This window comes from Nematostella vectensis, chromosome 6 (assembly GCF_932526225.1).
Source record: "Nematostella vectensis chromosome 6, jaNemVect1.1, whole genome shotgun sequence".
NCBI classification, from domain to species: Eukaryota; Metazoa; Cnidaria; class Anthozoa; order Actiniaria; family Edwardsiidae; genus Nematostella; species Nematostella vectensis.
This window is the reverse complement of record NC_064039.1, coordinates 4,585,687-4,612,750: the sequence shown is the minus strand read 5'-3', so window position 1 is coordinate 4,612,750 and position 27,064 is coordinate 4,585,687. Positions and strand designations below refer to the sequence as shown.

Genomic DNA, 27,064 nt, shown 5'->3' with positions numbered 1-27,064 from the left:
CCTACCCAGGAGATAATTTGTTCAATAATTTGCGTGACTTGTGCGTGACGTTCCCGTGACTCGACCTATTCCCCCGCACAGTCGTAAATTTCAATATGGCCGACGAAAAGGAAGAGAAACGGATTTGTGCCAAAATTGCCCATTGATGCAGTTCAAAATGTAGTTTTATTGTAAAGCTATAGCTTTATAGCTGAATTGCTCATTGATACAGTTAGCAATGTCGAATTCTGGAGACTTATGGATTTCCCGGTTAACTGCATTTCGTCATGCACCTTCTGATTTTCTGGCCGAAGTCTCTGGGGCAGAAAACTTCCTCCTGGACATCTTATCGGTAGGAGGATGTACACCTTTATTAAGCTGTACTTGAGGTATATAAATCAATGCTTGGACCTGCTATTCACATTTGGGTTAAATGTACTCATAGGCACTATGTCAGGAAAATATCCAAGAGCAAATCAAGCTACAGTTGTTGGTAGCTGTACAGGAAATGGTGAGTGGTGGTGGGGGGGGGGGGGGGGGGGGGGGAGTAGAGGCCTAGGGGGCTGGTCACTCTGCATCTGATGGATATTGGGGGGAAATCAAGGAGGTCTATCTCTGATCCTGCTAAGATCAAGAAAATTCTAATAAAAAACAGTTATGGTGGGGTATACAATTGTTTAGAGAGGTCTGTCTATCTCTTAATCGACAGTGCTGAAAAATGCAAGACTAGTTCCAGTACCGCGCGGTTAAACCAGCCTTTTTGTTTTGAAATGGCGGCGTTTTACCGGCGAACTGTCACATTTTGGTGAATGCTAAGAAAACTAGACCAAACCTTAGGCTATAATTTTCTTTAGGACTCCCTCATTATCAAACAAATCTGTCATCTTTTGTACAGTATGGTTTTAATGCTGTACAGTAAGTCAAAACAGGGACCGAAGTCAGCCTTTTGTACCTTTACTCGAACGATTCAACACTGAGATTTTGTTTGTTTTCGCCAGAACACACGCATGCACATACGTTATTTAGCACTGTCTTCTTAATCTTGTCTAATGGCCCTCTATATATTAAGCACAGGTTTATAATTCAAATGCTTTTTTTGTGTTGGAAGTCTAATTGATAATTTATGTGTGAGTAGAAAAGGAATGACCATAACCCAGATTTTCCAACCTTAGAATTCATGATATTTTGACAATTACCGCAAATTTCTCCACTGACTTCCTTTCCTTCACTTATTTCCTGGGTTGTATATAGTATACTGTATTGTACATTATGACATTTTTTTCATAAAATTTGTGACTGGCTAGTGAATTTATGAAAAAGATCGGAATTTGTAGGAATTGATTTTGATAATATTTATAAATGAATTTTGATTCACTGTGTTTTGCAATGAATTAAATCACAGTAATCTATTGCGTTTTATTGGTTTCCACAATACACAGAGCGTGTACCACAGGTTCTTCCCTTGTAACATTTAAACTGATATGTATACTGCATACATCCTTTAAAAGCATATTATAGAGAAATTGATCATCGATGAGGGAATTCCATGGTAAATTTCATGCAAAAAACGATTTCTCACGAGTCGCGCATCTTGAATCCTATGGTCAAATTCTTTTTATGGTTGAAAAGATTTTTATGTGCTATTTTTAGTTGGCAAAGAAGCAATTTCGTAGTTGTTATTTTACCAGCCAATAAGAGGCGAGCAGTGTTTTTACATGCAATCTATCACATTCAGGAAGTTGAATCTGTTTTGTTCTCAAGAAAAAGAGTCAACGGTTTCATGGCGGCATCTTTATTCTCGATGGTACATTTAATAGCTGGATATCTATCAGATTGAGCGCAAACGCTCTAAGAAGTAATCGCCTACCAAATCTATAAGGATTATATGTTCTTAACTGAGATGGGAAAATTGGCAGATCAAAACAGAAAAGAGTTTTCACTTGAAACTCATGTCCGTTCAAATTTAGAGAGAATCATGACTTCCTCCAGATTGATAGTAAACATGGAGGTTGACAGCAATGCCCATTGGGGAGGAGTTGAAGTGAGTTCCAGAAACAGACCGCTGCTCACTGTAGCAGCGAGAAACCGGTTGTGGTACAGAGGCTCAGGATTTTTACGTTTTTTCCTAAACAAGTCCATTCATTCATACCAAAACTAGTTTGATGAGAACATTGATTTTCTCAGCTAAGCTTAAGTTTAAAAGATATGATTCGTGATCGGAAAATTTCGCGATACACCTGTGCTTTTATTGAATTCCACAAAAAAATCTCATTATGTTTTGACCAATGAGAGCTCATGTAAGAATTCGAGCACATGTACGAATTTGACTATAGGATTCACAACAAAATTGGATATCTTGCAGATTTTAGAGGAAATATCCAAATGTTCTTTGAAATGGCCATATTACAAAATTTAAGCAATTTGATTGTTTAAACTGTCATAGTACAGTATAGTTTAGTTTAATTGCAACTCTTGACATTTCCAGGTAAATTTAGTTGCAATCAGGGTAAAATTCATTGAGAAATTAAGCTTTTTAAGAAAAATTTCATTTTGATAGCAAGATTTGGAATGTATACAGAAATGCTTCAGTAATTCCCCGTCAATAGTGAATAATGAACTACAATGGCGCGTTATTTTAAGCCCATGCTACAAGTGGCCAGTCAAAGCACATGCTCCTGAGAAAAGTCGCCCTGTTCTTGTATCCCAATTTGTCAATCGGTTTCTATATAAATCAAGGGGAAATATATGTGGACTGTACAAAATCTTTTATAAGCAATATTAGAGTCGTGGATAGGTATAGACTAGAGTGCAGCACCTGGTGGTTATAATCTTTGTTTCTGTGTTTATCTTTAGCATTCAAGCTTATTACCTGATGCTACAAGGTAAAAATAATACATTCTGATTACAGAGATTATGCTTATTATTATTATTATTATAATTATTATTATTATTATTATTATTATTATTATTATTATTGTTATTATTATTATTATTATTATTATTATTATTATTATTATTATTATTATTATTATTATTATTATTATTATTATTGTAATAATATTGTAATAATGCTGTTGTTGCTTTCAATTTTATTGTTGATAATAAAATAATAGCGCTAATGATGATAATGATTTTGTTGTTATTTTTGTTGATAATGATGTTGTTATTGATTGTGATAAATATGATATTGGCAACAATAATACAACAATAAAGAATAACATGATATTGATATTAGTTTCAACCACTGTGTTTATTGTTGTTTTTGTTGAGCAAACTAATAACATAAAGTTGTCGTCTTCGTTAATGGTATATGTCTTCTTTCAGTGTTGAGTGTGCGGTTGGTTCTTTGAAGGACATGTTCCTTCATCCGACAGGTCATCCATCCAATCTCTACCTAAGTCAGGTATTGTTTATAGTTTGTTTACAGAGCAAAAGAAATGAGTATAAAGGAATATTGTATAAATAAAGTGTTCTTATGAGAAAGCTCACTACCCTGGGGGATGAGGTCATTTACCTCTACCCAGGGGGATGGGGTCAGGTACCTCTACCCAGGAGGATGGGGTCAGGTACCACTACCCAGGGGGATGGGGTCAGGTACCTCTACCCAGGGGGTATGCAGGGGGATGGGTCAAGTTTCCACTACCCAAGGGTCAGGTACCGCTATCCTTTGGGATGGGGTCAGGTACCGCTACCCAGGGGGATGGAGTCAGGTACCACTACCCAGGGGGATGGAGTCAGGTACCGTTATCCTTTGGGATGGGGTCAGGTACCACTACCCAGGGGGATGGGGTCAGATACCACTACCCAGGGGGATGGGGTCAGGTACCGCTATCCTTTGGGGTGGGGTCAGGTACCACTACCCAGGGGGGTGGGGTCAGGTACCACTACCCAGGGGGATGGGGTCAGGTACCGCTATCCTTTGGGGTGGGGTCAGGTACCACTACCCAGGGGGATGGGGTCAGGTACCACTACCCAGGGGGATGGGGTCAGGTACCTCTACCCAGGGGGATGGGGTCAGGTACCACTACCCAGGGGGATGGGGTCAGGTACCTCTACCCAGGGGATGGGGTCAGGTACCACTACCCAGGGGGATGGGGTCAGGTACCACTATCCTTTGGGGTGGGGTCAGGTACTACTACCCAGGGGGGTGGAGTCAGGTACCACTACCCAGGGGGATGGGGTCAGGTACCTCTACCCAGGGGGTATGCAGGGGGATGGGTCAAGTTTCCACTACCCAAGGGTCAGGTACCGCTATCCTTTGGGATGGGGTCAGGTACCGCTACCCAGGGGGATGGAGTCAGGTACCACTACCCAGGGGGATGGAGTCAGGTACCACTATCCTTTGGGATGGGGTCAGGTACTGCTACCCAGGGGGATGGAGTCAGGTACTACTACCCAGGGGGATGGGGTCAGGTATCACTACCCAGGGGGATGGGGTCAGGTACCACTATCCTTTGGGGTGGGGTCAGGTACTACTACCCAGGGGAATGGAGTCAGGTACCACTACCCAGTGGAATGGGGTCAGGTACCGCTATCCTTTGGGGTGGGGTCAGGTACCACTACCCAGGGGGATGGAGTCAGGTACCACTACCCAGGGGGATAGAGTCAGGTACCGCTATCCTTTGGGATGGGGTTAGGTACCACTACCCAGGGGGATGGGGTCAGGTACCGCTATTCTTTGGGATGGGGTCAGGTACCGCTATCCTTTGGGGTGGGGTCAGGTACTACTACCCAGGGGGATGGAGTCAGGTACCACTACCCAGGGGGATGGGGTCAGGTACCACTACCCAGGGGGATGGGGTCAGGTACCGCTATCCTTTGGGATGGGGTCAGGTACCACTACCCAGGGGAATGGGGTCAGGTACCGCTATCCTTTGGGGTGGGGTCAGGTACCACTACCCAGGGGGGTGGGGTCAGGTACCACTACCCAGGGGGATGGGCTCAGGTACCGCTATCCTTTGGGGTGGGGTCAGGTACCACTACCCAGGGGGATGGGGTCAGGTACCACTACCCAGGGGGATGGGGTCAGGCACCGCTACCCAGGGGGATGGGGTCAGGTCCCGCTATCCTTTGGGATGGGGTCAGGTACCACTACCCAGGGGGATGGGGTCAGGTACCACTACCCAGGGGGATGGGGTCAGGTATCGCTACCCAGGGGCATGGGGTCAGGCACCGCTACCCAGGGGGATGGGGTCAGGTACCGCTATCCTTTGGGATTGGGTCAGGTACCGCTATTATTTGGGATGGGGTCAGGTACTACTACCCAGGGGGGTGGAGTCAGGTACCACTACCCAGGGGGATGGGGTCAGGTACCTCTACCCAGGGAGTATGCAGGGGGATGGGTCAAGTTTCCACTACCCAAGGGTCAGGTACCGCTATCCTTTGGGATGGGGTCAGGTACCGCTACCCAGGGGGATGGAGTCAGGTACCACTACCCAGGGGGATGGAGTCAGGTACCACTATCCTTTGGGATGGGGTCAGGTACTGCTACCCAGGGGGATGGAGTCAGGTACTACTACCCAGGGGGATGGGGTCAGGTATCACTACCCAGGGGGATGGGGTCAGGTACCACTATCCTTTGGGGTGGGGTCAGGTACTACTACCCAGGGGAATGGAGTCAGGTACCACTACCCAGGGGAATGGGGTCAGGTACCGCTATCCTTTGGGGTGGGGTCAGGTACCACTACCCAGGGGGATGGAGTCAGGTACCACTACCCAGGGGGATGGAGTCAGGTACCGCTATCCTTTGGGATGGGGTTAGGTACCACTACCCAGGGGGATGGGGTCAGGTACCGCTATTCTTTGGGATGGGGTCAGGTACCGCTATCCTTTGGGGTGGGGTCAGGTACTACTACCCAGGGGGATGGAGTCAGGTACCACTACCCAGGGGGATGGGGTCAGGTACCACTACCCAGGGGGATGGGGTCAGGTACCGCTATCCTTTGGGATGGGGTCAGGTACCACTACCCAGGGGAATGGGGTCAGGTACCGCTATCCTTTGGGGTGGGGTCAGGTACCACTACCCAGGGGGGTGGGGTCAGGTACCACTACCCAGGGGGATGGGCTCAGGTACCGCTATCCTTTGGGGTGGGGTCAGGTACCACTACCCAGGGGGATGGGGTCAGGTACCACTACCCAGGGGGATGGGGTCAGGCACCGCTACCCAGGGGGATGGGGTCAGGTCCCGCTATCCTTTGGGATGGGGTCAGGTACCACTACCCAGGGGGATGGGGTCAGGTACCACTACCCAGGGGGATGGGGTCAGGTATCGCTACCCAGGGGCATGGGGTCAGGCACCGCTACCCAGGGGGATGGGGTCAGGTACCGCTATCCTTTGGGATTGGGTCAGGTACCGCTATTATTTGGGATGGGGTCAGGTACCACTACCCAGGGGGATGGGGTCAGGTACCGCTATTCTTTGGGATGGGGTCAGGTACCACTACCCAGGGGGATGGGGTCAGGTACCACTACCCAGGGGGTTGGGGTCAGGCACCGCTACCCAGGGGGATGGGGTCAGGTACCGCTATCCTTTGGGATGGGGTCAGGTACCACTACCCAGGGGGATGGGGTCAGGTACCACTACCCAGGGGGATGGGGTCAGGTATCGCTACCCAGGGGCATGGGGTCAGGTACCACTACCCAGGGGGATGGGGTCAGGTACCGCTATCCTTTGGGATTGGGTCAGGTACCGCTATCCTTTTGGATGGGGTCAGGTACCACTACCCAGGGGGATGGGGTCAGGTACTGCTATTCTTTGGGATGGGGTCAGGTACCGCTATCTATTGGGGTGGGGTCAGGTTCTACTACCCAGGGGGATGGAGTCAGGTACCACTACCCAGGGGGATGGGGTCAGGTACCACTACCCAGGGGGATGGGGTCAGGTACCGCTATCCTTTGGGATGGGGTCAGGTACCACTACCCAGGGGGATGGAATCAGGTACCACTACCCAGGGGGATGGAGTCAGGTACTGCTACCCAGGGGGATGGAGTCAGGTACCACTACCCAGGGGGATGGGGTCAGGTATCACTACCCAGGGGGATGGGGTCAGGTACCACTATCCTTTGGGGTGGGGTCAGGTACTACTACCCAGGGGGATGGAGTCAGGTACCACTACCCAGGGGAATGGAGTCAGGTACCTCTACCCAGGGTGATGGGGTCAGGTACCACTACCCAGGGGGATGGGCTCAGGTACCACTACCCAGGGGATGGGGTCAGGTACCACTTCCCAGGAGGATGGGGTCAGGTACCGCTATCCTTTGGGGTGGGGTCAGGTAATACTACCCAAGGGGATGGTGTCAGGTACCACTACCCAGGGGGATGGGGTCAGGTACCTCTACCCAGGGGATGGGGTCAGGTACCACTACCCAGGGGGATGGGGTCAGGTACTACTACCCAGGGGGATAGAGTCAGGTACCACTACCCAGGGGAATGGAGTCAGGTACCGCTACCCAGGGGGATGGGGTCAGGTACCACTACCCAGGGGGATGGGGTCAGGTACCACTACCCAGGGGGATGGGGTCAGGTACCGCTACCCAGGGGGATGGGGTCAGGTACCGCTATCCTTTGGGATGGGGTCAGGTACCACTACCCAGGGGGATGGGGTCAGGTACTACTACCCAGGGGAATGGAGTCAGGTACCGCTACCCAGGGGGATGGAGTCAGGTACCGCTACCCAGGGGGATGGGGTCAGGTACCACTACCCAGGGGGATGGGGTCAGGTACCACTACCCAGGGGGATGGGGTCAGGTACCTCTACCCAGGGGATGGGGTCAGGTACCACTACCCAGGGGGATGGGGTCAGGTACCACTATCCTTTGGGGTGGGGTCAGGTACTACTACCCAGGGGGATGGAGTCAGGTACCACTACCCAGGGGGATGGGGTCAGGTACCTCTACCCAGGGGGTATGCAGGGGGATGGGTCAAGTTTCCACTACCCAAGGGTCAGGTACCGCTATCCTTTGGGATGGGGTCAGGTACCGCTACCCAGGGGGATGGAGTCAGGTACCACTACCCAGGGGGATGGAGTCAGGTACCACTATCCTTTGGGATGGGGTCAGGTACCACTACCCAGGGGGATGGGGTCAGGTACTGCTACCCAGGGGGATGGAGTCAGGTACTACTACCCAGGGGGATGGGGTCAGGTATCACTACCCAGGGGGATGGGGTCAGGTACCACTATCCTTTGGGGTGGGGTCAGGTACTACTACCCAGGGGGATGGAGTCAGGTACCACTACCCAGGGGAATGGAGTCAGGTACCGCTACCCAGGGGGATGGGGTCAGGTACCACTACCCAGGGGGATGGGGTCAGGTACCGCTACCCAGGGGATGGGGTCAGGTACCACTACCCAGGGGGATGGGGTCAGGTACCACTACCCAGGGGGATGGGGTCAGGCTTCTTAGCCAAATACTTTAAAGACACCTGACTCCCTCAGGAAACAGCATTACATACAAGAAAATAATTTTTATTATCAACATTGTAATAGTAATTGTAATAGACATTGTCAATGTTGTTGTTGTTGTTATTGTAATCAATATTTTTATCAGAGTAAGGAAATTGTAAATCCATTACATATTCATTTAAGAACAGTATTTTTTTAAATTTCTCTGACAATCATCCCAGTACCAAGATTGTGAGAGAACCCCCCCTTACAGCCTTGGAGAGAATCCCCCCTCCCCTTACACCCAACTTTAAATTTTGCTAATTTCTTGAACATTTAGATACATTAGGCCATCTAATTAGAGATGTTGTTATCCACAGATCTTAGTCACTGGGACAAGTATTCTTATCACCTCTGATTTACTGGTAAGCTATTTGAACATATTAATAATTGTATTATGATTGCATAACTGTATGATGTGTTCATATATATTATATAATTTAACATTTAATATATATTTATCATCACTGTTCACTGTACTTTTCCAGACAAAGCATCATGAAGTGTTTGTTGACTTTGTTGCTGTACTTACAGATGTTATAGATTCTAGGGTAAGTTTTTTTACTAATTTAAATAGAGCTCATTTCATCCCTAAATTGTATGGTGTGTCTGTTTTCTGACCTTGGAATGTTGTTAGTTTTCATGCAATTTGTGGGTCATGTGATTCTGCATTTTTGTTTTTGATTTTGTCTTATTTTCCTGCATTTTCTTCCAGATTTTATTATTTTTTTATTTTATTTTAGACAAGTAATTTGAGTAACCTCCTCATGAGAAAAGCCGCTTGTGAATGTCTTTGGGAATTAGAGCTTGCCTACCCAGTAAGTATGCTAACTAACAGGTGAATGCAGTAGATGGTACTCATGTGCGATAATTACTTGTGTCATGATTACTGTATTTCTCACATGTTGCCTTAAAAAAATGAACAATGGGGCCAAGACCATCCTCTGTAAAATTATGCCTCTCTCCCATAACTACCTGCATGAAATATATAACCTGATTTTATTTCAACCTAGCGTATCTTTAACTCCTTTTCTTATGTCCTGGTTCTAGGGTCTGTTTCAATCAAAATTGGATCACCTTTATGATAAGTGTGCCGCTGAGAACAGCTCAATATTTCAAAGTTATTTGGTGAGCATATCCCTGTTGTTATTGTATTGATATCAAGTGAATAAAACACCCTGTGATAAAACAATTAACATTTATTGATTGAGACGAAGGAAGGTAGACCCTGAGACTGCTGATTTGCTTCTGGAACTGTCACTGAATGAAAATAATTTTTTCTTGGAAACGTGCACGCATGATGTTTGCCTGGTGCAATAACATGATGTTTTTGTGGTCATTTGACTTCCGTTGTTTATATTTCCTGGTTAAGGAACATATTATTCCCCTCTCTGGGAAAAACTCCTTGGTAAACAGTGAAATTTCATGCCCTTCACATGACACCCCATTGATCATAAGGCTAAGTGGTAAAATGAACTTTGACACTTGGTTATTGTTAATTATTGTTTTTGTATTGAGTATATAAAAAGCCCCAGCAATGTATTCTATGGTTGAGGATGTAAATTGAGTTCTTCTCCATAAAGCAGAGGGAAGTGACATAGCTACCATTATATACTATACAGGCTTAGTTTTAGCGCACTATTTTCATAGGCCTCATAACATATTATTGCAACACATAGTATGGATAATGTGTCAACAGGCTCATTTTTTCAGGTCTTATTTGTTACTGTGTTGCGTCATGCCATAGAAAATCTAGCCAGGAACTCAGAGAATGGGTATGCATAGTCAGTCTATATCTTTATTTACATAATGAGATGATAATGATGACAATGATGATTATGATCATGATGATGATGGTGATTTGTCTTTAAATAGCTTGGAAGCAAACTGCATTAATGCATTGCTGACTAGTCGCACAGAACCACTAAAGGTAAAGCATTAATGGACTTGTTTGGTACAAAATATAATTTTAACTCAAAGATGATTGGAAATAAAATCTAACAAGAGTAAACCCTCTTTTCAGCCTCTGTACATCTCGTCGCAACTATCAGAAAATACCTTTCCAGTACATCTGCATGTGAGTATTGATGAAATGTATTTGGGAGCAACAGAGAGTTTCACATAACATCTGTGGTTAAGGGAGGTATTATGTCAAGCTTGAATGGGAAATGAGTGACTTTAGATTGCTTTTTTTGTAGGGAGAGTTCCAATCCTTTTCCAGGCCTTGAAAGTCATAAAATTCGAATACAACCCACCAAAGTAATTATAAATCATGCAAAATAACATCCAGATGAAAAGTTAATGAGATTTTGAGTGATCGAATGAGTGAGTGTGTGAGTATGTGAATGAGTAAGCGAGTGAGTGTGAGTGAATGATTGGGTAGGTGGGTGGGTGCATGCGTCTGTGCATGCGTGAGTTTGTGCGTGAGTGAGTTAAGATGTATTGTAACATTATTATTATACATTTGCGAGGGAAGTCCTTGAAAATGTCCTTGAATTTTGAAAGTCTGAAATCGTGGGTTATGATTCCCAGAAAAAAATCAGGCCACATGGGCCTAAGGATGGATCTGAGATCTCAACTTGCCTTCTTCCCCACAAAGGTCTTTAAAACCTTTTACAGTAGTCCTAAATATCTAAATTTGCACTTTCTAGTCTCCGCCCTGTGGCCTACCAGCCATGACAATACCGCTCAGTGTGGATATGCGCGAGTTGAAGAGGGCTATTTCATTTCTAATAGAGAATGCACATCTGCTCAACACTAATGGGCTCTGTTTTGCTATGACCGAGGTAAGCAACACAATGAAAGGGATTTGCTGTACCTTTTAAAAAGAAAGGCCGAGGTTTCTTGGAATTAGCTTTTAGTTTACCCTCACCCATACTTGATATTATATTTTTTGGTAAAGCTCTGTAGGAACAAATCTTGTAAACACACTGTTTTTACTAACTATGCATTAAGAAGGATAAAAGTGAATTCTTTGTGTTTTCAGCTGATGCAATGTGTCAAGCTAGCAAACCTTTCTCCAATAGTAAGTGCAAAGATATATAAAAGAACTTTGTATGAGTATCTGCCTGTATGTTCAGTATCTCATAGAAATTTCACGCTGTTGTTGTTAGACTTTCAAGTCTCAGTTTATCCACTGGGTATCCACATCTGATCTCAAGGTTTTCCATATGCTTCTGCTTATGAAGGTACCGTGCAACTATTGATTTATCCCGTGTACAGATACTGTCACAGCCTCAGTTGTTCGGCAAAAAGCTTTGTTCTGTTGTAGGAATGTGCACACCCTATTCAGTCGTCCAATATCAGTGTTCCCTTGCGTATATGTATAAGCACCAGTTTTTGCAGGCCTGTACCCTGGATTTTTCTTGGGGGCGTGCGGAATCAGAAAAAGTGACCTAAGACCTAATTTTTCTGGGGGAGGGGTGGGGGGAGGGCGTGAGTTTTTTTTATAAAAATCTGACCACACCCAAAAGAACAAAAAGAGATTTTTTTTATGCCTTTCAGTATATCAGTATCTTTTATGCCTTGCAGTATCTCCACGGGACGTTTATTGTCGGATTTGGCTACAAATAAAGTCTGAGTTATAAATTAATGACATAGCTTATTATCTAGCTTATGTTGATATGATCCTGCTTATGCTTTATAGTTCTCAATAGCACGGCTATTGAGAACCGAAAGTGGACTTTCGGTTGTTGTGGGGGTAGGGGGGTGCGTTCGCACCCCCCCCCCCCTCCTGGGTACGGGCCTGTTTTGTAAATCAATATTTGTGCATGAGCTGAGATCTCAAGTCGCCACTTTATGTCCCTAAACCTGACAAATTTATTACGCATAAATAATGAATAAGAAAACTCTTGCCTTAAACCTTTGCTGCTTCTCTATCTCTTACTTGTGCTAGAAAGAAGTTATACTCTTTTATTTTATATCTATTCTACCATTCACTTACAATACAGTTACAATACATCATAGTAAACACATTTAGCTTTGACTTAAACTCATTCCACAGGGATGGATCCAGGCCTAACGTTGACTGATTCCAAATGGTCACGGAACAATCAAGGGGGGGGGGGGTATAGGGGCATGCCCAACAGGAAATTTATGAAATAACGTGTTTGAAACATGCAATCTGCAGAATTTTTAAGAATGCATTTGGCATTTCAGGGATTTGTCAGATAATAAATTCAAGGTTAAGTTTCACGGGTGCTGTATTAAACTTATGACCATTTAAACCTGAGTGACTGTCTGCCATACAGACAGCAAATCGTATCAATAATTGACTCCATGACCTCTCAATTTTAAGCAATTTTACGGTGCATTATCCCATCTAGTTGCTGATCTATTGGCACTTCTCCTCTTTGCATGTTTCTCCTAGATTTATCCATTAGAGGCACCGAAATTCGTGTACTGGTCAATTTTGCTCGTGTGGTATCTTACGCTAATGTTGAAAGTACAAGAGGTAATTTTACTGGCCTATTTACCTTACTGAAATAACAGCCGAAAATCTTCCCAAATAAAACACAAGGCAAACAGAAATGCCATTTACTATACTAAGAATATGTTACGTGTTGTGTTCAATAGTTTATTCACAAAGAGAGAGGTCAGATCTACATGGGAGTAGGTAATATGATACAGTATCATTGAGTTGTCAATCATCTAAATATAGCGCTAAGAACAATCAGTAAAGTAATCACGTAACAGAATACACTGTCCGGGGGTTTTGCTTTGTGTTTCACTTACGATCGGAAGAGCTATCGTCCGGTCGCCACACTTTCATCATTAATTCCAACTTCTCGGGATCTGAATTCGATCAAATTCTACACCATAATCAAAAGGATAACACTCTTTCTTTCGGCAGACAGGCTCTCCACGAGAAACGTCTGCATTTTGTGAAGCCATGCTTCGCTTTTCAAGATTTCGGTTCGAGAGATGCAAGCAAAGGCCTACTTTCTCAGGGGTAGAATCGGGATTTTATTGTCAACTGATTCCAAAGTGATTCACACGTTATAGCAACCAATCAAAACAGAGCTTGAGTGATTCCGCGTGGACCGTAGCCAATCGGTGGAGAGCTTGAGTAGTTCCAGAACACGCACATAATTTTTATACACGCGCAAAATTTCTAAATGGGTCCCCTCCCCCAAACTAGATTTTAAATGATAATAAGTGATAATATCACTTATAATATAATATAATTAAGTGATAATATCACTCACCATCAGGAGCAATATTTCCCGTGGGGGGACCGGAAATGCTGTCCAAGCGCTAAAGGAAATAACATAGGCTAAAAATAACAGCGAAACAACCCAGGAAGCAGGTCTAATAGTGTTTAAATAACAGACAACAGTAGATGTTTATTTTTATTGAACGTTATAAAATTCAAATCTACAAAAAAAAACCATTTTTTTGAGATTTTGAGTGATTCCCTGGAATCAGTTGAATCAGTCTGGATCCACCCCTGTTCCATTACAGTGCATTTACCCTTCACAGTAGTATCACCATAAATTTTACCGTTTCTCTTTTTCTCATGATAATCACCACCATTCAAAGATATTTTATGCGTTTGACAGTTTCTTCCCTGTTTTTTCGTAGCTTAAATTTTCCAATGACATGTTCCAACAAAATGACGAGTTACTGCTACTACAAAGGCTACTGGTACGATCTAGCCAACCAACCTTGACCACAGGCCAGCGACTTCTATCATATGAGTGGCTTATGCACTTTCCTGAAGAGGTATGGGGGGAATACCACATGGGCTTGGCCGTTTACCTTAACTACTGAGCTTTATCAATCGCACAAACTAAAAATGTATAAGAAAAGTGTGGAAATTGATATACCTTTGACTAAAATTACTAGATGTTTAAGAGTAATTGGCCTGCTGTAAGAATACACACTGCTGTCAGGGCCTTAGTTCCACTGCTTAATCCTTAACGACACTGGATCCAAAAAGTGGAGTGTTTATTTCAGTAGCAAATACATTCACTCGCATCGCTATGTACTCCCCTACGTATCCTGTACATTTTAACCTTGTGTTGATAAGTTTCCCATGATTCCACCACACCTACGCAGACCACCTAGTTATTCTAAAGCTTGTTTGTAGTTTATCTTGACATGTCATTTTATCTTCCCTTTTATTTTTAGTGTAAAACTGGTCATGCTCCTGTGGAACCCCAGACTTCTCTATTTCTTGAGGACTCCCAATTTGGCTATTTTTACCCATTACCATTTGACAGTGTCGGTAAGGTGGTGTCGATATTCTAATTTAATTGGAGAGGGAGGGGCTGGTAGTGCTATATCCTTACCCATTTTTGGCTTGGGTTGATTTTTCTCAGGGCTCCAGACTTTTTTTAGGGCTTCATATATATACTGTTTATCTTGGTCAAATTTTTAGCCCTACCACTTTAAAATGTTTTCCGCGGTCCCTTTCTAGTGAAACTTGGAATTATCAATATTCCCCCTTCTTTGACAGAAATCATCCAGACGAAACTGAAGCTACTGTCCCTGTGTATTTGGCCGTCTGAAGTTCAAGGTATGACAGTAACTGACTGTTAGCCTTTTTGCTCCTGTAATGCCCTGAACAGCCTAAAATTGTTTTGTAGTGTAATTGCATCACTAAGGCTATGTTGTTGCTTTGTAAAAATCTTTGTAGATAATGCCGCTATATTCTTAACTCTTATTTGACCCAAGAAACTCCCAAACTGCCCTTAGAAATACAGGATGCTGTACTTAATCTATTTGCTCCTAGAAAGCCCTAAACTTCCCATAGTACTATTTCCCGCCGTACATATGTTTTTAAGGATGATGTGTGTTTAGATAAAGCAACCTTCATCCTGATGAACTGTCTAGCGCTGCTCAAGAAACATGTAATGCTTGGCCTTAATGGAAAGGCAGTCCGTGCATTATTCAGAGTTGTTTTCTTGTACTATCAACACCATGCCGATACAGCTCTTGCCCAGGAAATCTACAGGTAATGTAGAAAAAAAAATAAAGAAAAGAGAAAGTGAATTATTTTTTTTTATATCAATAGTACCGTACAGGGTGGGTACAACTCTGCACGTGTCTTTTTTTTTTCAATTTCCCCAGGTGTAGATTAGGGACGCAAATCATTGTATTACTTGATAACATTTCAATGCTTTTTCACCTTCCCCAGGTGTAGATTAGTGACTTGAGTCGTCGTATTACTTGACTATAACATTTCAATTCTCGTATTGATTATTTTCTTAGGCTTGTTTTGTTGGTCGTTACTAAGCATCCCAAGTTTATGCCCTTTGTTGTCGATTTTCTGGATTCGGTTGCCATAGAAACACCTGACAGGTACGTATGCAAATAATAGGCATTATTTTGCCGTCGGGCTGGAGCGCGCGCAGGATTGCCGTGCAAAAAGTCACGCGATTTCGTAGTGACTAAGTCGCTAATTCACTTGGTTTTAGTCAATCACATGTACTGTACCCGTTATCTCCCCGTAACAGCCGCTTTCCTATCGATCTTCTACAAGCACTGAGCCAGCATATCATCAGTCAGCCCATCTCGGTCATCTTGCCGAACTTGGGGCATCACCTCAAGCTGCTTGGTCAAGCCATGAGAGAGACGTATATCTCACCCCTGGTATGACCTCACGCTATGGTTTAGAAGGAGGGAAATAATCAACACAAGGGTTAAATGGTATGTTTTACACTTCTTTTGCTCCGGCGAAGGGCAGCGCCTGAAACATCAGAGAAACTATTCACAGAGGCGTAAAACGTACGTTTTGACATACGATTTTAAACTTGAGTTGATTTATCTCCCTCATTCTACCACGCCCACTCAGACCACCTAGTTATTCTACAACTCGTCTGTAGTTTTTTTTAGTTATATCATTGTACGTACTTGCAATGAAAACAAAAACAAAGTGAACCGTGAATAATAATTATATGCACAATACAAACGTTCATGGGATCAATGCTCATATTGTTGTTGTTTTTTAAAATCTATTCCAGTCCACCATTCAGTTCCTCAGGCAAATCCTACAGAGTTCCGAGATTGCAGAGATTGGGGACTGGATCGAGGGGAATTGCGTTTTGGCTGTGTGTCACAGCATCTTGCAGCATCATGACACTGGAGAGGTGGTTGGAGGTCAGTTACTGCTGCTCGCTGGTGTATTAAAAGATCCTAGAGCTAACACTGGCTTTCATCTAGCGTTTAAATGGAGGGTTTTAACGTTTCAACAGTCTTAAAAGGCTGTAGTGTTTTTTTTTTTAGTAGGGCGATCGTGCTCAACTGTGATCGGGGCGACGGTTCGGGCACGTTCGACTCGTGCACGCAGATTTCTGCCTGTAGAGGACATGAGTATAGATGAAATGCCGTCCCGAACATGACGCGACGTGGTGTCGTGGGTATAAATCAGTAAATTTTAATTTTGCAAAAATACGCGGGCTAGTTGATGCAAGTGCGTGTACGTTCGACCACAGGTAGCCCAAGCTCACAGCTAGTGGTTTTTGTGAGTAATTCCTAATATAAAAACACGAAACGAGGTAATTAAAATGATCACTTCTAATCGCTCGGTAAGTTTCGTGTGTTTTTATTAGGAATTTCTCACAAAACCCAAAAACCACTAGCTTTAAGCTTGGGCTCCCTGTGGTTCGACTTCGCGCATGCTTGCTGGGTGTGTCGCAAAGAAGGCATAAAAACGTTACGCCAGCGTCCTCTTATAAACTAATCTCTCGAAAAATCATTATAATATGTAAAAACACTTGAATGACTGGATTTGCTTTTCAATATAATCCAGTGATTCAAGTATATATATATATATATATATATATATATATATATATAATAAGCATAAGACAATCACTGCACAGAACCAACAACACTACTATGGAAAAAAATATTTTTTTCATCAAGATCTAGGAAACCTCTTGCTGCAAATAGCTACTACCTTCCAAGACATTGGTATCCTTTTTTTAAAAAACATAATTTAAAGTAACCACCAAGTCTGAATTATCAAGTATATCAAATTCATGAACACCCACTGTTCCACTCTGCTAGAAGTAAGTTCTATTTCCTTGATGTTTGATTTAGATATTCGTGACAGGGCGCGTTTCTACTACTCTCTACTGACAAATGTTTCAAGTGAAAAAGTAAATTATGGTCTTTACCCATATCTAATTACTGGCTATCGGAACGTATATATATATGTGATATATTTTTCATTTTCAATTGTAGGCTTCCAAGATACTTCAGTCAGACATGTATTCTAAGCAGTCGCTACCACATGTGATGGCAGGTTAGAAGGCGCCCTAAACTATTAAAGTGGCAATAAATAAAATAAACAACCACAACAATAATTAATGTAAAAACAGCAGTAGCACCCCGAAGGAAAAGTGGAAGGACTTACTTAACAACAAAAGTTTTATAATTTTACAGTGTTACATTACAATTTGTTTTGCTGTTCCCCTTTAGTTCGCATAACCTCCCTTGCCCCCTCCAAGACGTCCCTGTGTTGAATTTACCGTGAAGGGAGGCTAACATGTGCAATTATTGTTTCTAGAAGACATAACGTCAACATCATTTCCAGTTGCACCCCCTGTACAGCATGTCCAGGTCCCCTTTCTCAAGCTTACACGGTAAATATGTAGTCAAATCTGGGGTGTTGGGGGGATGGGGGGGGGGTGTTAAATTACTGCAGCGAGTGGGAGGGTTCAAACTACTGCACCAAGAGGGAGGGGCCCAATCACTGTACAAAGGGGAGTGGGTCAAGCCACTGTACCAAGAGAGAGGGGTCATTCTACCGAGGCGCAGGGGTAAAATCAATGTACAAAGGAGACGGGCCAAATCACTATATCAAGGTGGAGGTTGATGAAATCACTTTACCAAGGGGGACGGGTCAAATCACAATATCAAGGTGGAGGTTGATGAAATCACTTTAACAAGGGGGACGGGTCAAATCACTATATCAAGGTGGAGGTTGATGAAATCACTTTACCAAGGGGGACGGGTCAAATCACAATATCAAGGTGGAGGTTGATGAAATCACTTTACCAAGGGGGACAGGTCAAATCACTATATCAAGGTGGAGGTTGATGAAATCACTTTACCAAGGGGGTAGGGTCAAATCACTATATCAAGGTGGAGGTTGATGAAATCACTTCACCAAGGGGACGGGTCAAATCACTATATCAAGGTGGAGGTTGATGAAATCACTTTACCAAGGGGGACGGGTCAAATCACTATATCAAGGTGGAGGTTGATGAAATCACTTTACCAAGGGGACGGGTCAAATCACTATATCAAGGTGGAGGTTGATGAAATCACTTTACCAAGGGGGACGGGTCAAATCACTATATCAAGGTGGAGGTTGATGAAATCACTTTACCAAGGGGGACGGGTCAAATCACTATATCAAGGTGGAGGTTGATGAAATCACTTTACCAAGGGGGACGGGTCAAATCATTATATCAAGGTGGAGGTTGATGAAATCACTTTACCAAGGGGGACGGGTCAAATCACTCTCCCCTGGATGACATTTAAGCTTGCACCCACCTCATGTAAACACGTTTTCGATTGCTCTAATTTATTTGATCGCCCTTAATGTATTTAAAGCTCTGTACTATTTATTTCAGTGTTGAAGCGAAACAAAATATCCAAGTTTGCGAAGACGAAGTTGAGATTTCCTCACTTGATCTTAAGCCATACGGTAACCATCACCATCCATTGAATAATCATAAATTTAGAACCAAGCTTGTCGGCACCCAAATCTTTTAGCGCATCGTCATAGACATCTAAACAATGCTAACGCAAGTCAAGGATTTACGGGATGTAGCATCGACTCATGTTTTTCATCATTTGACTTGATAGGGACATGTATTCATAAAGGTTGACTTCACTCTGCTGAGACGGCATTTGGGTGATTCTGGTTCTTGTTTGTCCACTCTCTTTTTTTCATAGGCCTTCTCGGTGCTTACACCAATATGGTGGAAGGCAAATCATGGAAACCAGAGATCCCGATTCAGTTCTACGTTCATTATGACGTAAGTGCACTAACCTGTTCTTGAACCTTCCTCTACTCCTAGTGAAGGGCGATAAGAGAGAAAGGGAGATACACCATGATACTTTTGAGGAACTCTGTCTAAAGGAAGAGGACGGGACTCGTTCTCTAATAACTAAGCCCCAGTGGCTTATTTCTTCTTTTTTTTTTTTGTCTCAGAAGGGGACGATGGATTTGTGTGCGCGCGCGCAAATCAAACATCCGCGGCGTTCTACCTTTAAAATCCCGTTCCATTTTTCCGTTTTTTATACCATGTATTTTTGTCTACAAAATTGTCAGTTACTACAAATTAGTGTATGCTATTTAATCCAAGCGAGATTCACTTGTACTCTTGTTACGTACGTTGTATGTTTCTGCTTCTAAGGGAAAAGGGGTGGGGTTTAACAGAGGGGGTAGGGTGGGGCTTTACAGATGGGGTGGGGCTTTACAGAGGGGGTGGGGCTTCACAGAGAGAGTGATTCATTTGAAAATTTGGGCTCTATAAGGTTAGAAAAAGATGGGCCCAAACGGCACATCTCTGTTCCCATATTCTCAGCTTTCTTATTCCAGATTCTGTGTAGTTTTCGAGTTAGTTAATGTAGAATGCCAATTTCTTCCCTAGGCGTCTTCAAGGACAGAGTCAACTCCAAATGAGATTTTCGCCCTCGTGCTACGGCTCCGCACAAATAGAAAGTACAAATCCATCAAAGGTAACCATAGATACTTACCTTGATGACGTCATCTACCTGATAGCCATGCATCTGCCCTCTCAAATGGCTTACAAGGTCTCTCAACCGCCATTTTGTCATTCTAGCAAAATATAAAGTGTGAGACAAACATCCATTTCCATCGGCTGATTTGGGAAATCTATTGTGATATTTTCAGGCGACATTGGTAAATGGCGTATTATTCTTTGTTTCAGATGACTTCGAAATTTCTTTAAAACAATTTGTCTTTCCATTCATAGGGCCCCAACATAGCATAAAAAACAAGATTGGATCTCAGACACTCGGGGTTGTGATCCTCGTATTAGCATATTGGTTATTTGAAATTTTGTTTTTCTGTTACATTTTCAGATATCCTTATACCATGCTTGTCTGCATCAACTTCAAGCTGCCCTAGCGGAGGTATGGATGTCACTTTCTGGTTAGGGTTTGTGCTATTTACTGCTTTAATACTTATTATGTTTGTCTGTTGTTCTAGAGTGCTATCAAATCACGGTCAAATTCCACCCGGAGGAGCCTGTACCAGCCGTCTACAATGTCAGGTATGCACCAAGAATGTTTTTTTTCGAAAGGTAGAAAATAAACTTCATGGGTATCAACGGAATAAGCAATTTATACTTAAATAAAAGCAAAACCAAGTTTGAAAACCTTTAGCATTGTCAGGGGACTAGCCGGGATCTTTAAAGACGAAGACGAGGCTGGTATTTTCAAGCTTTAATTGTTTACAGTCGCAACCGCAGAACAACAACCACACAAAATACAGCACTAGGCTCTCTATACGCTGGACCAGACAGCATCCCATGGGGTGGTCCCACATGAGAGGAAATAAATGTAAAACAATTCTAAGGGGAACGGGGAGAATTGGATAAACGAACCAATCAGCCAAAAGCGTGAGGGTGTGGGAAAACACAGAGTTAGTCTCTCGTCCCTGTGTATTTATAAAATAATCAATGAAGTCAAGATAACTCTTAGATAACACTTATGATTAAGCAACTTTTAAAACTTAACCACGCATGCTCAAAGAGCGCGTGACTACAGCATTTTTCTTTAAATGAAATAACCATAAAAATAAATGATGTCTAAACCAAGGTGTGAAAATGGCATGTGGTTTCGAAGAAAATTCAAGGAAAGAGATTAGCTTGCCAAATAAAATGTCCAAAACGAAAAGAAGAAACCATGATTCTGCCACGTATGGGAAACTGGACACTCCCTGGATTTAGACGCACCAAAAGGTCATCGAAGCGGAGGGTCCACGGGCATGCTAAAATCTAGACTAAGGAAACCATCAATTGTAAACAAAATCTAAATTACCCTTAAAAGATAAACAAAACTTAATAACTTCCGTTTTTCATGATAGGAACATGAAATACTACCCAAGTAACTAAAACCTAAACAATATGCCAACCCGTCCTGTAACAGCATTTTTGTTTATGTACCTCTGAGCGTTAACAAGGGGTTCAGGGCTTCATTATGTTACCCATAAACTACCATGGGTTAGATAGATAGATTTGTTTATTAAATATCCCTCGCAGTTAGAAACTGAGTTACAGGTAATTAGCACACACAAGCTAAGCGATAACAACATTACGACATTACATTATCAAGATACTTACAGTAACAAAATTTGACAAGCGATTAGTGTTGCATATTTTCGGTTTCATGGGAGCAGATCTTCTTAGCTTGTACTGGTTGACTCCCTTGGCCGACCTACTAGTGGCTAGGCAATGTAAAGGGTTTTCCTTACACAGGGAACTCCTGAATTGTTGACAAAGCATAAATCGTCTATTTTTAAGCGAGACAAGACCGGCTTTCTCCAGGGCATCATTGTAACTATTGGATGGGAAGATTATTCTAAGCGCTCGTTTCTGGATACGCTCTAGACCATCTGAAAGAAACGCAGGCAGGCCAGCGTACACCGTGGCACCGTACTCTATGACTGATCGTATTAACGCCGCACATTTTGTAAGTAAGCGCAGGGCATATAGCCTACGATTTGACTTTTTGCAAACGTGGTCACAGTGGACATCCCATGTGAGGTCGCTAGAGATGTCGATACCGAGAAGTTTGAACGACTTGACACATTCTAGCGTGGTACTTCCGACATAGATTGGGCGCCACGTACAAGCACGGTATTGCAAAAAATCAATGTCCATGATCTTACATTTGGACGGATTTGAACACATGTTGTTCTTTATAGCAAACTGGTGTATATCGTTTACAATATAATCTAATACAGAAGGAGAGTTTCTTGGTACAATCTCGACGACAGTGAGATCATCCACGTACTTTACCCTAGGTGCCCAGGAGGTGACGAGATCGTTCAGCATCACGGCAAAGAGGATTGGGCCGAGCCGGGTACCCTGTGGTATTCCTCCATTTAGCGCAAGTGTTGATGAAGCCGCTGACTCGATTTTCACGAACTGAGATCTACCTTGAAGGAATTCCGCCACCCATCTAAGCAAAGACTGGTGGATATCGAATTCGCCTAATTTACGCAAGAGGATGTGATGGTCAATTAAGTCGAACCTTTTGCGATTATCGGCAAAAAACAATCTTGCCGCACAGTCTCCTTTGTCAAGGACGTCAAGAACAAGGTGTAAAATGTAACAGAAGGCTTGTGATGTGGACTTTCCTCCGACCGCAAACTGCTTTGGATCCAGTTTAGCTAGGATGCGCGGAAGGAGCCGCACGAGGGTAAACCGTTCCAATATTTTAGCTATTTGACAAGTCAAGGAGATTGGGCGAATATGGTTTTCAATGACTGAGGCAGGACGCTCTTTAGGAATAGGGTTGACAGCTGCGCATTTCAAGAGCCAGGGTATGCGACCTTGACGGAGGGAAGAGTTATACAACTCGGCGACAACAGGTGCAAGTTCGAAAGCAAATAGGGACCACACCTTGTTGGGGATCCCGTCCGGGCCGAGAGCCTTCCTTAGCTTGATGGAACGTAGTGCTGCAGTAGCTTCCCGCGGGGTAACAAATAGATCGTCGGGAATCTCAGTGACAGATGTCGCGTCGACGTCGTTAGTAGTCAAGGGGGCGAACTCAGACGTAATCCCTGTGAAAAAGGTGTTAATATTTTCACTTAACTGTTGGATGGTGACAATGTTAGTCCCGTCAATTAACTGGTTGAACCATTGATTGTCATTTTGAGACATTCCTGACAGTGACTGGACCTCCCTCCACCACCTTCCAGGGTTGGACTGTTTAAGTGTTGCGACCTTGACGTTGTAGAATCTTTGTCTGCAGTCCTTAATATGCACTTGGACTTCGTTACGCCAGTAACGAAACTGCTGAGAATCTTTTCCGAACAGCGACAAGCATTTCTGTCTCTTAGAAATCATAGCTTTGATGGCAGAGGCCAGCCACGGCTTGTCGTTTCCATGGATACGACACACCTTAGAGGGAAGGAATGTGTTAATAGCGACAGATAGTGTTTTATAGATGAAATCCCACTTCTGCTGGCAAGATTCTAGCGTGAAAAGATAGTCCCAGCTAAAACTTGTGATCCAACGATCAAAAGCAACCAGTGTCGCGCTTTGTGACCGACTTTTTTATGGCCTTGGTTGAGTCTATATGCGGTCTTATCAAAACACAGAAATGGTCGCTGGACCCGAGCTTAGGAAGTCGTTCGGGGACGCCAGTTGATTAGGTAGATTTGTTATGCACCAATCAAGAGTTCCCGTGTCACGTGTTAAAACTTTGATTACCTGGGGAAAGCCCGCACGATACATATTCTGCTTATTTGAAATAGGTGTATAACCGCAGATAGGCAAAGAAATTTTGAGATATAAAAGCTATATAATTCCCTTTTCTAACTTACTTTGCGTTTATAGAAAGTTCAAGAAGAAATCTACACTCTGTGTATGGTGGCCGCAAAAGTTTTTGCTGGCGCAGCTGGCCGAGTGAATTTTTTTTTCCGAATTCAATTTCAATTTAGAATTACAAAGTGAAATCAAATCAAAGGTAAAAGTTAAATGAAAAAATCAAAACGAAATTAAAAGTCACATTCAAAGTGAAATTGAAAATAAAAGTCGAAAGTAAAATAAAAAGTAAAAGTGAAACAAAATTAAAAGTGAAAGTAAAACGAGGAAAAAAGTAAAAGTAAAATGAAATAGCTACTATGTCATCACGCAGAAAAAGTGTGTAAGAGTGACCACAGTGAGTGACCGCTTTCGCAAGGTTTGCTCGGATATACTTCGGGCTTTGTTCGTTATGAAGCGCTAGTTTAGAATAACTTATAAAGAAAAAAATATCTAAATAATCAAAAGATTTTGGGATTTGTTAAACAAAAAATAAACTCGATGTACCGTTAAGTTAGTGCCGAAACACACGATCGAGCTCACGTAAACACGCTCTCGTTTCGAGTCGGTTATTTTTGCCCGTATCCGATTCCTTATATATAAAATTCCCTTTAAGCAGTTATAAAATTAATTTTAGTACCTCATCGGACTCATGTGTGAGAGAGGTCAAGAGTTCAAATCCCCCTCGGAATAATTTTCAATGTTTTTTTTTTGTATCAGTCTTATACCGTTGATTAACAATTTTGATAGTACGATGATACTAAAATACCCTATAGAGGTATGATAAGCATTACAGTTGCCGTAAATAATTATTGCAGTAGCTACATGCACGTATACGGGCCTATTTGTTTTCAGTGGCAGCCCTTGGCCACCATAGGGGTGAGAACCTCTGCGCGCAACCCTGGCTGCGAATCTGTTTCTAGTCAGTACTTCTGATCAGGTCTTTGTCCCAGGGCGACATTTAACGACGAATCGGGTCTAACCCACACCATGACCCTACAAAAACTAAAGATCAAGTTCTCAGATCTTTTTCTTCCTCTCACTCTGCCTACCGGTTTCCAAGAGGTATGCTACAGTGAGGACACAGAAAGCGGGCCATGCTGAAAAACAACCAGATTCGGTTGAACATCTTAAACATTCTGAAAAACAAAGTTCATCCAATGAGAAACGCCGGACGTTGTTTAAAAATACGACTGATCGAACAGCTTTCCCACGGTCGACTACACGTACAAGATCAACGTCCGGCGTTTCTCATTGGCTGACATATTTTTTTCAAAATGTTTGCGGTGTCCAAGCCGAATCAGATTGGCCAAGGTTGTTCAGCATGGCCCGCTTTCAGTGTCCTCACTGTAATGTCACGCATTACCACTGCAGTTTGTGTCACGAGATGTCACGCACTCCTGTCAGTCACCACATGTGTAACGCAAGAAGCCTTTTAGTGACGTACAATGCTATACAACATCTCATCTTAAAGGCCATTCTGTGGCAAACACTGCTACACTCGAAAAATTTTGTCATCCCAGACTTTGTCAACGTGTCCGATTTGAGTTGCATGTTTTTTTTTTTGCCAAATCAGTAGCTTTGATTTGTTTGTATAAATACTGTTTTACATTGGCAAACACGTTTGTTAACAGCTATTGAGTGTTATTATAGTGCTGAATTGATGTATTCTTTCATGATGATGCTTGTATGATAAGGACTTCTCTGCCCAGGGTGATGTAGCTAAGACGAAAAGAAAGCTCTTCTTAGATCTATGGGAGAGCGTCCTTCTACGGCAGAGAAAAGTGTTAGTATTTATCTTTGCATTGATATTTTCACTGCTAATCAGAAACACTAAAAGCCATAGACCATTTATTTGTCATTATGATACTTATTTCGTCATTGTGTCGTTGACTGAGATAATTATTGTTTTTCATATAATTGATTATAATAGTTGTTTGGTCTTTCTATTCTCGCAGAGGCGCGATGTCTAATAACGGAGCTGAGTCAGTTGTCTGTCTCTCAGTTGATTGGCAGTCAGGACAGCGGATTGTGCAGGAGAATCTGCAAAATTACATAATCGACATTCAAGGTGAGGAACGGCACAGACCCTCTGGTACTGGACCGGAAAGTCTATCGGATGATAATTGGTGATTATGTTACTGTAAGTCACTAACAATATCCAGTATCAGCAGCAGCATAATCATCCACCGCCATAACCATTATCAACACCAATTATCGTCCATTGTCAACACCAATTATCATCCATTATCAACACCAATGATCATCCGCCATAATCATAATCCACCATTTTCATCATCATTATATATAGATCATTATATCATCCACCGTAACCTAATCAATATTATCGTCATCATTATATCACCAGACCATCATTACTAATGACGTATAAGTATATATCATAATACTCCTAACTTTTCTTCAAACGTTTGCTCTTATTGTATGCTGTCAGTATAAAAATGTACTGACCAGGGGCAGATCTAGCTTTTCGCTAAAGGGGGTGCTCAGTGACAAAGGGGGGAGGGGTAATTGTTTGTTACATATGGCTTTCTGGCAGCCCAAAGGGGGGTTTAAACCCCCTCCTACTGCTTGCACTTAATTCTACTTACATTTTATAAGTGTTTGTTGTTTCCAGATGAAGAGATAAAGATTGGTATCTTCCTCCCCCCTCGCCAGCACTTACTGATGAAGTTCACCATAAGAAACCAAAAGGCTACCGCAGCCATAGCAACTGACGACTGGAGGATTCTGGGACTTGTAGAGTCGTACTTACGAGAGCTGGAAAACCTGTAGCCGAGAGCCTTAGTTCTTTGTCCTTTCACAAAACCAACAGATAATGGCATGGGTACAAGACTGCTTAGAAAATCCGTGGTTGCACGGAATCTTGAAAGTAAACATCCAAAGTTAGAGATGCATAGAATTAAAAATTGCTTGATTTTGGTTGGGATTGTTTTTTTCTAACGAGTCTCTGTCAGCGCCAATTTATCCCTCTAGCAAAATATCAGTATGAACAGCATTTATTTCCACCATATTTTAGTAGCTATAATGATATTTTCCATTGAATTTGATAAATAAACTATGTATAAAAACACGGTAATTCAAGGCCGGGTCCTGGACTAAAAAA

The 27,064-nt window shown here is 42.9% G+C and overlaps 1 protein-coding gene across 6 annotated transcripts; it reads left to right on the top strand.

Annotated features, from left to right (window-relative positions):
* The first annotated feature begins 59 nt into the window (after nucleotides 1-59).
* On the top strand, nucleotides 60-26,880 carry LOC5521363 (AP-5 complex subunit beta-1). Of its 6 annotated transcripts, XM_048728555.1 has the most exons (34): nucleotides 61-331; nucleotides 425-490; nucleotides 2,833-2,861; nucleotides 3,304-3,382; nucleotides 8,740-8,784; nucleotides 8,908-8,970; nucleotides 9,163-9,237; nucleotides 9,470-9,547; nucleotides 10,133-10,194; nucleotides 10,295-10,349; nucleotides 10,443-10,496; nucleotides 11,071-11,205; nucleotides 11,406-11,444; nucleotides 11,533-11,607; nucleotides 14,003-14,143; nucleotides 14,552-14,648; nucleotides 14,880-14,939; nucleotides 15,224-15,377; nucleotides 15,635-15,724; nucleotides 15,880-16,015; nucleotides 16,387-16,522; nucleotides 17,291-17,338; nucleotides 17,468-17,526; nucleotides 17,612-17,672; nucleotides 17,937-18,012; nucleotides 19,009-19,082; nucleotides 19,334-19,416; nucleotides 20,035-20,122; nucleotides 20,489-20,539; nucleotides 20,616-20,679; nucleotides 24,894-25,005; nucleotides 25,653-25,726; nucleotides 25,899-26,011; nucleotides 26,576-26,880. In XM_048728555.1, the coding sequence occupies exons 1-34, from the start codon at nucleotides 218-220 to the stop codon at nucleotides 26,731-26,733; spliced, it is 2,844 nt and encodes a 947-aa protein (XP_048584512.1). In that variant the 5' UTR covers nucleotides 61-217; the 3' UTR covers nucleotides 26,734-26,880. The 6 variants fall into 6 exon arrangements, 4 of the variants coding, with proteins under 4 accessions (XP_048584515.1, XP_048584514.1, XP_048584512.1 ...); XM_048728556.1 differs by lacking the exon at nucleotides 425-490 and having other exon boundaries at nucleotides 264-368; XR_007311838.1 differs by lacking the exons at nucleotides 24,894-25,005; nucleotides 26,576-26,880 and having other exon boundaries at nucleotides 60-331; nucleotides 25,899-25,986.
* Nucleotides 26,881-27,064: the final 184 nt, after the last annotated feature.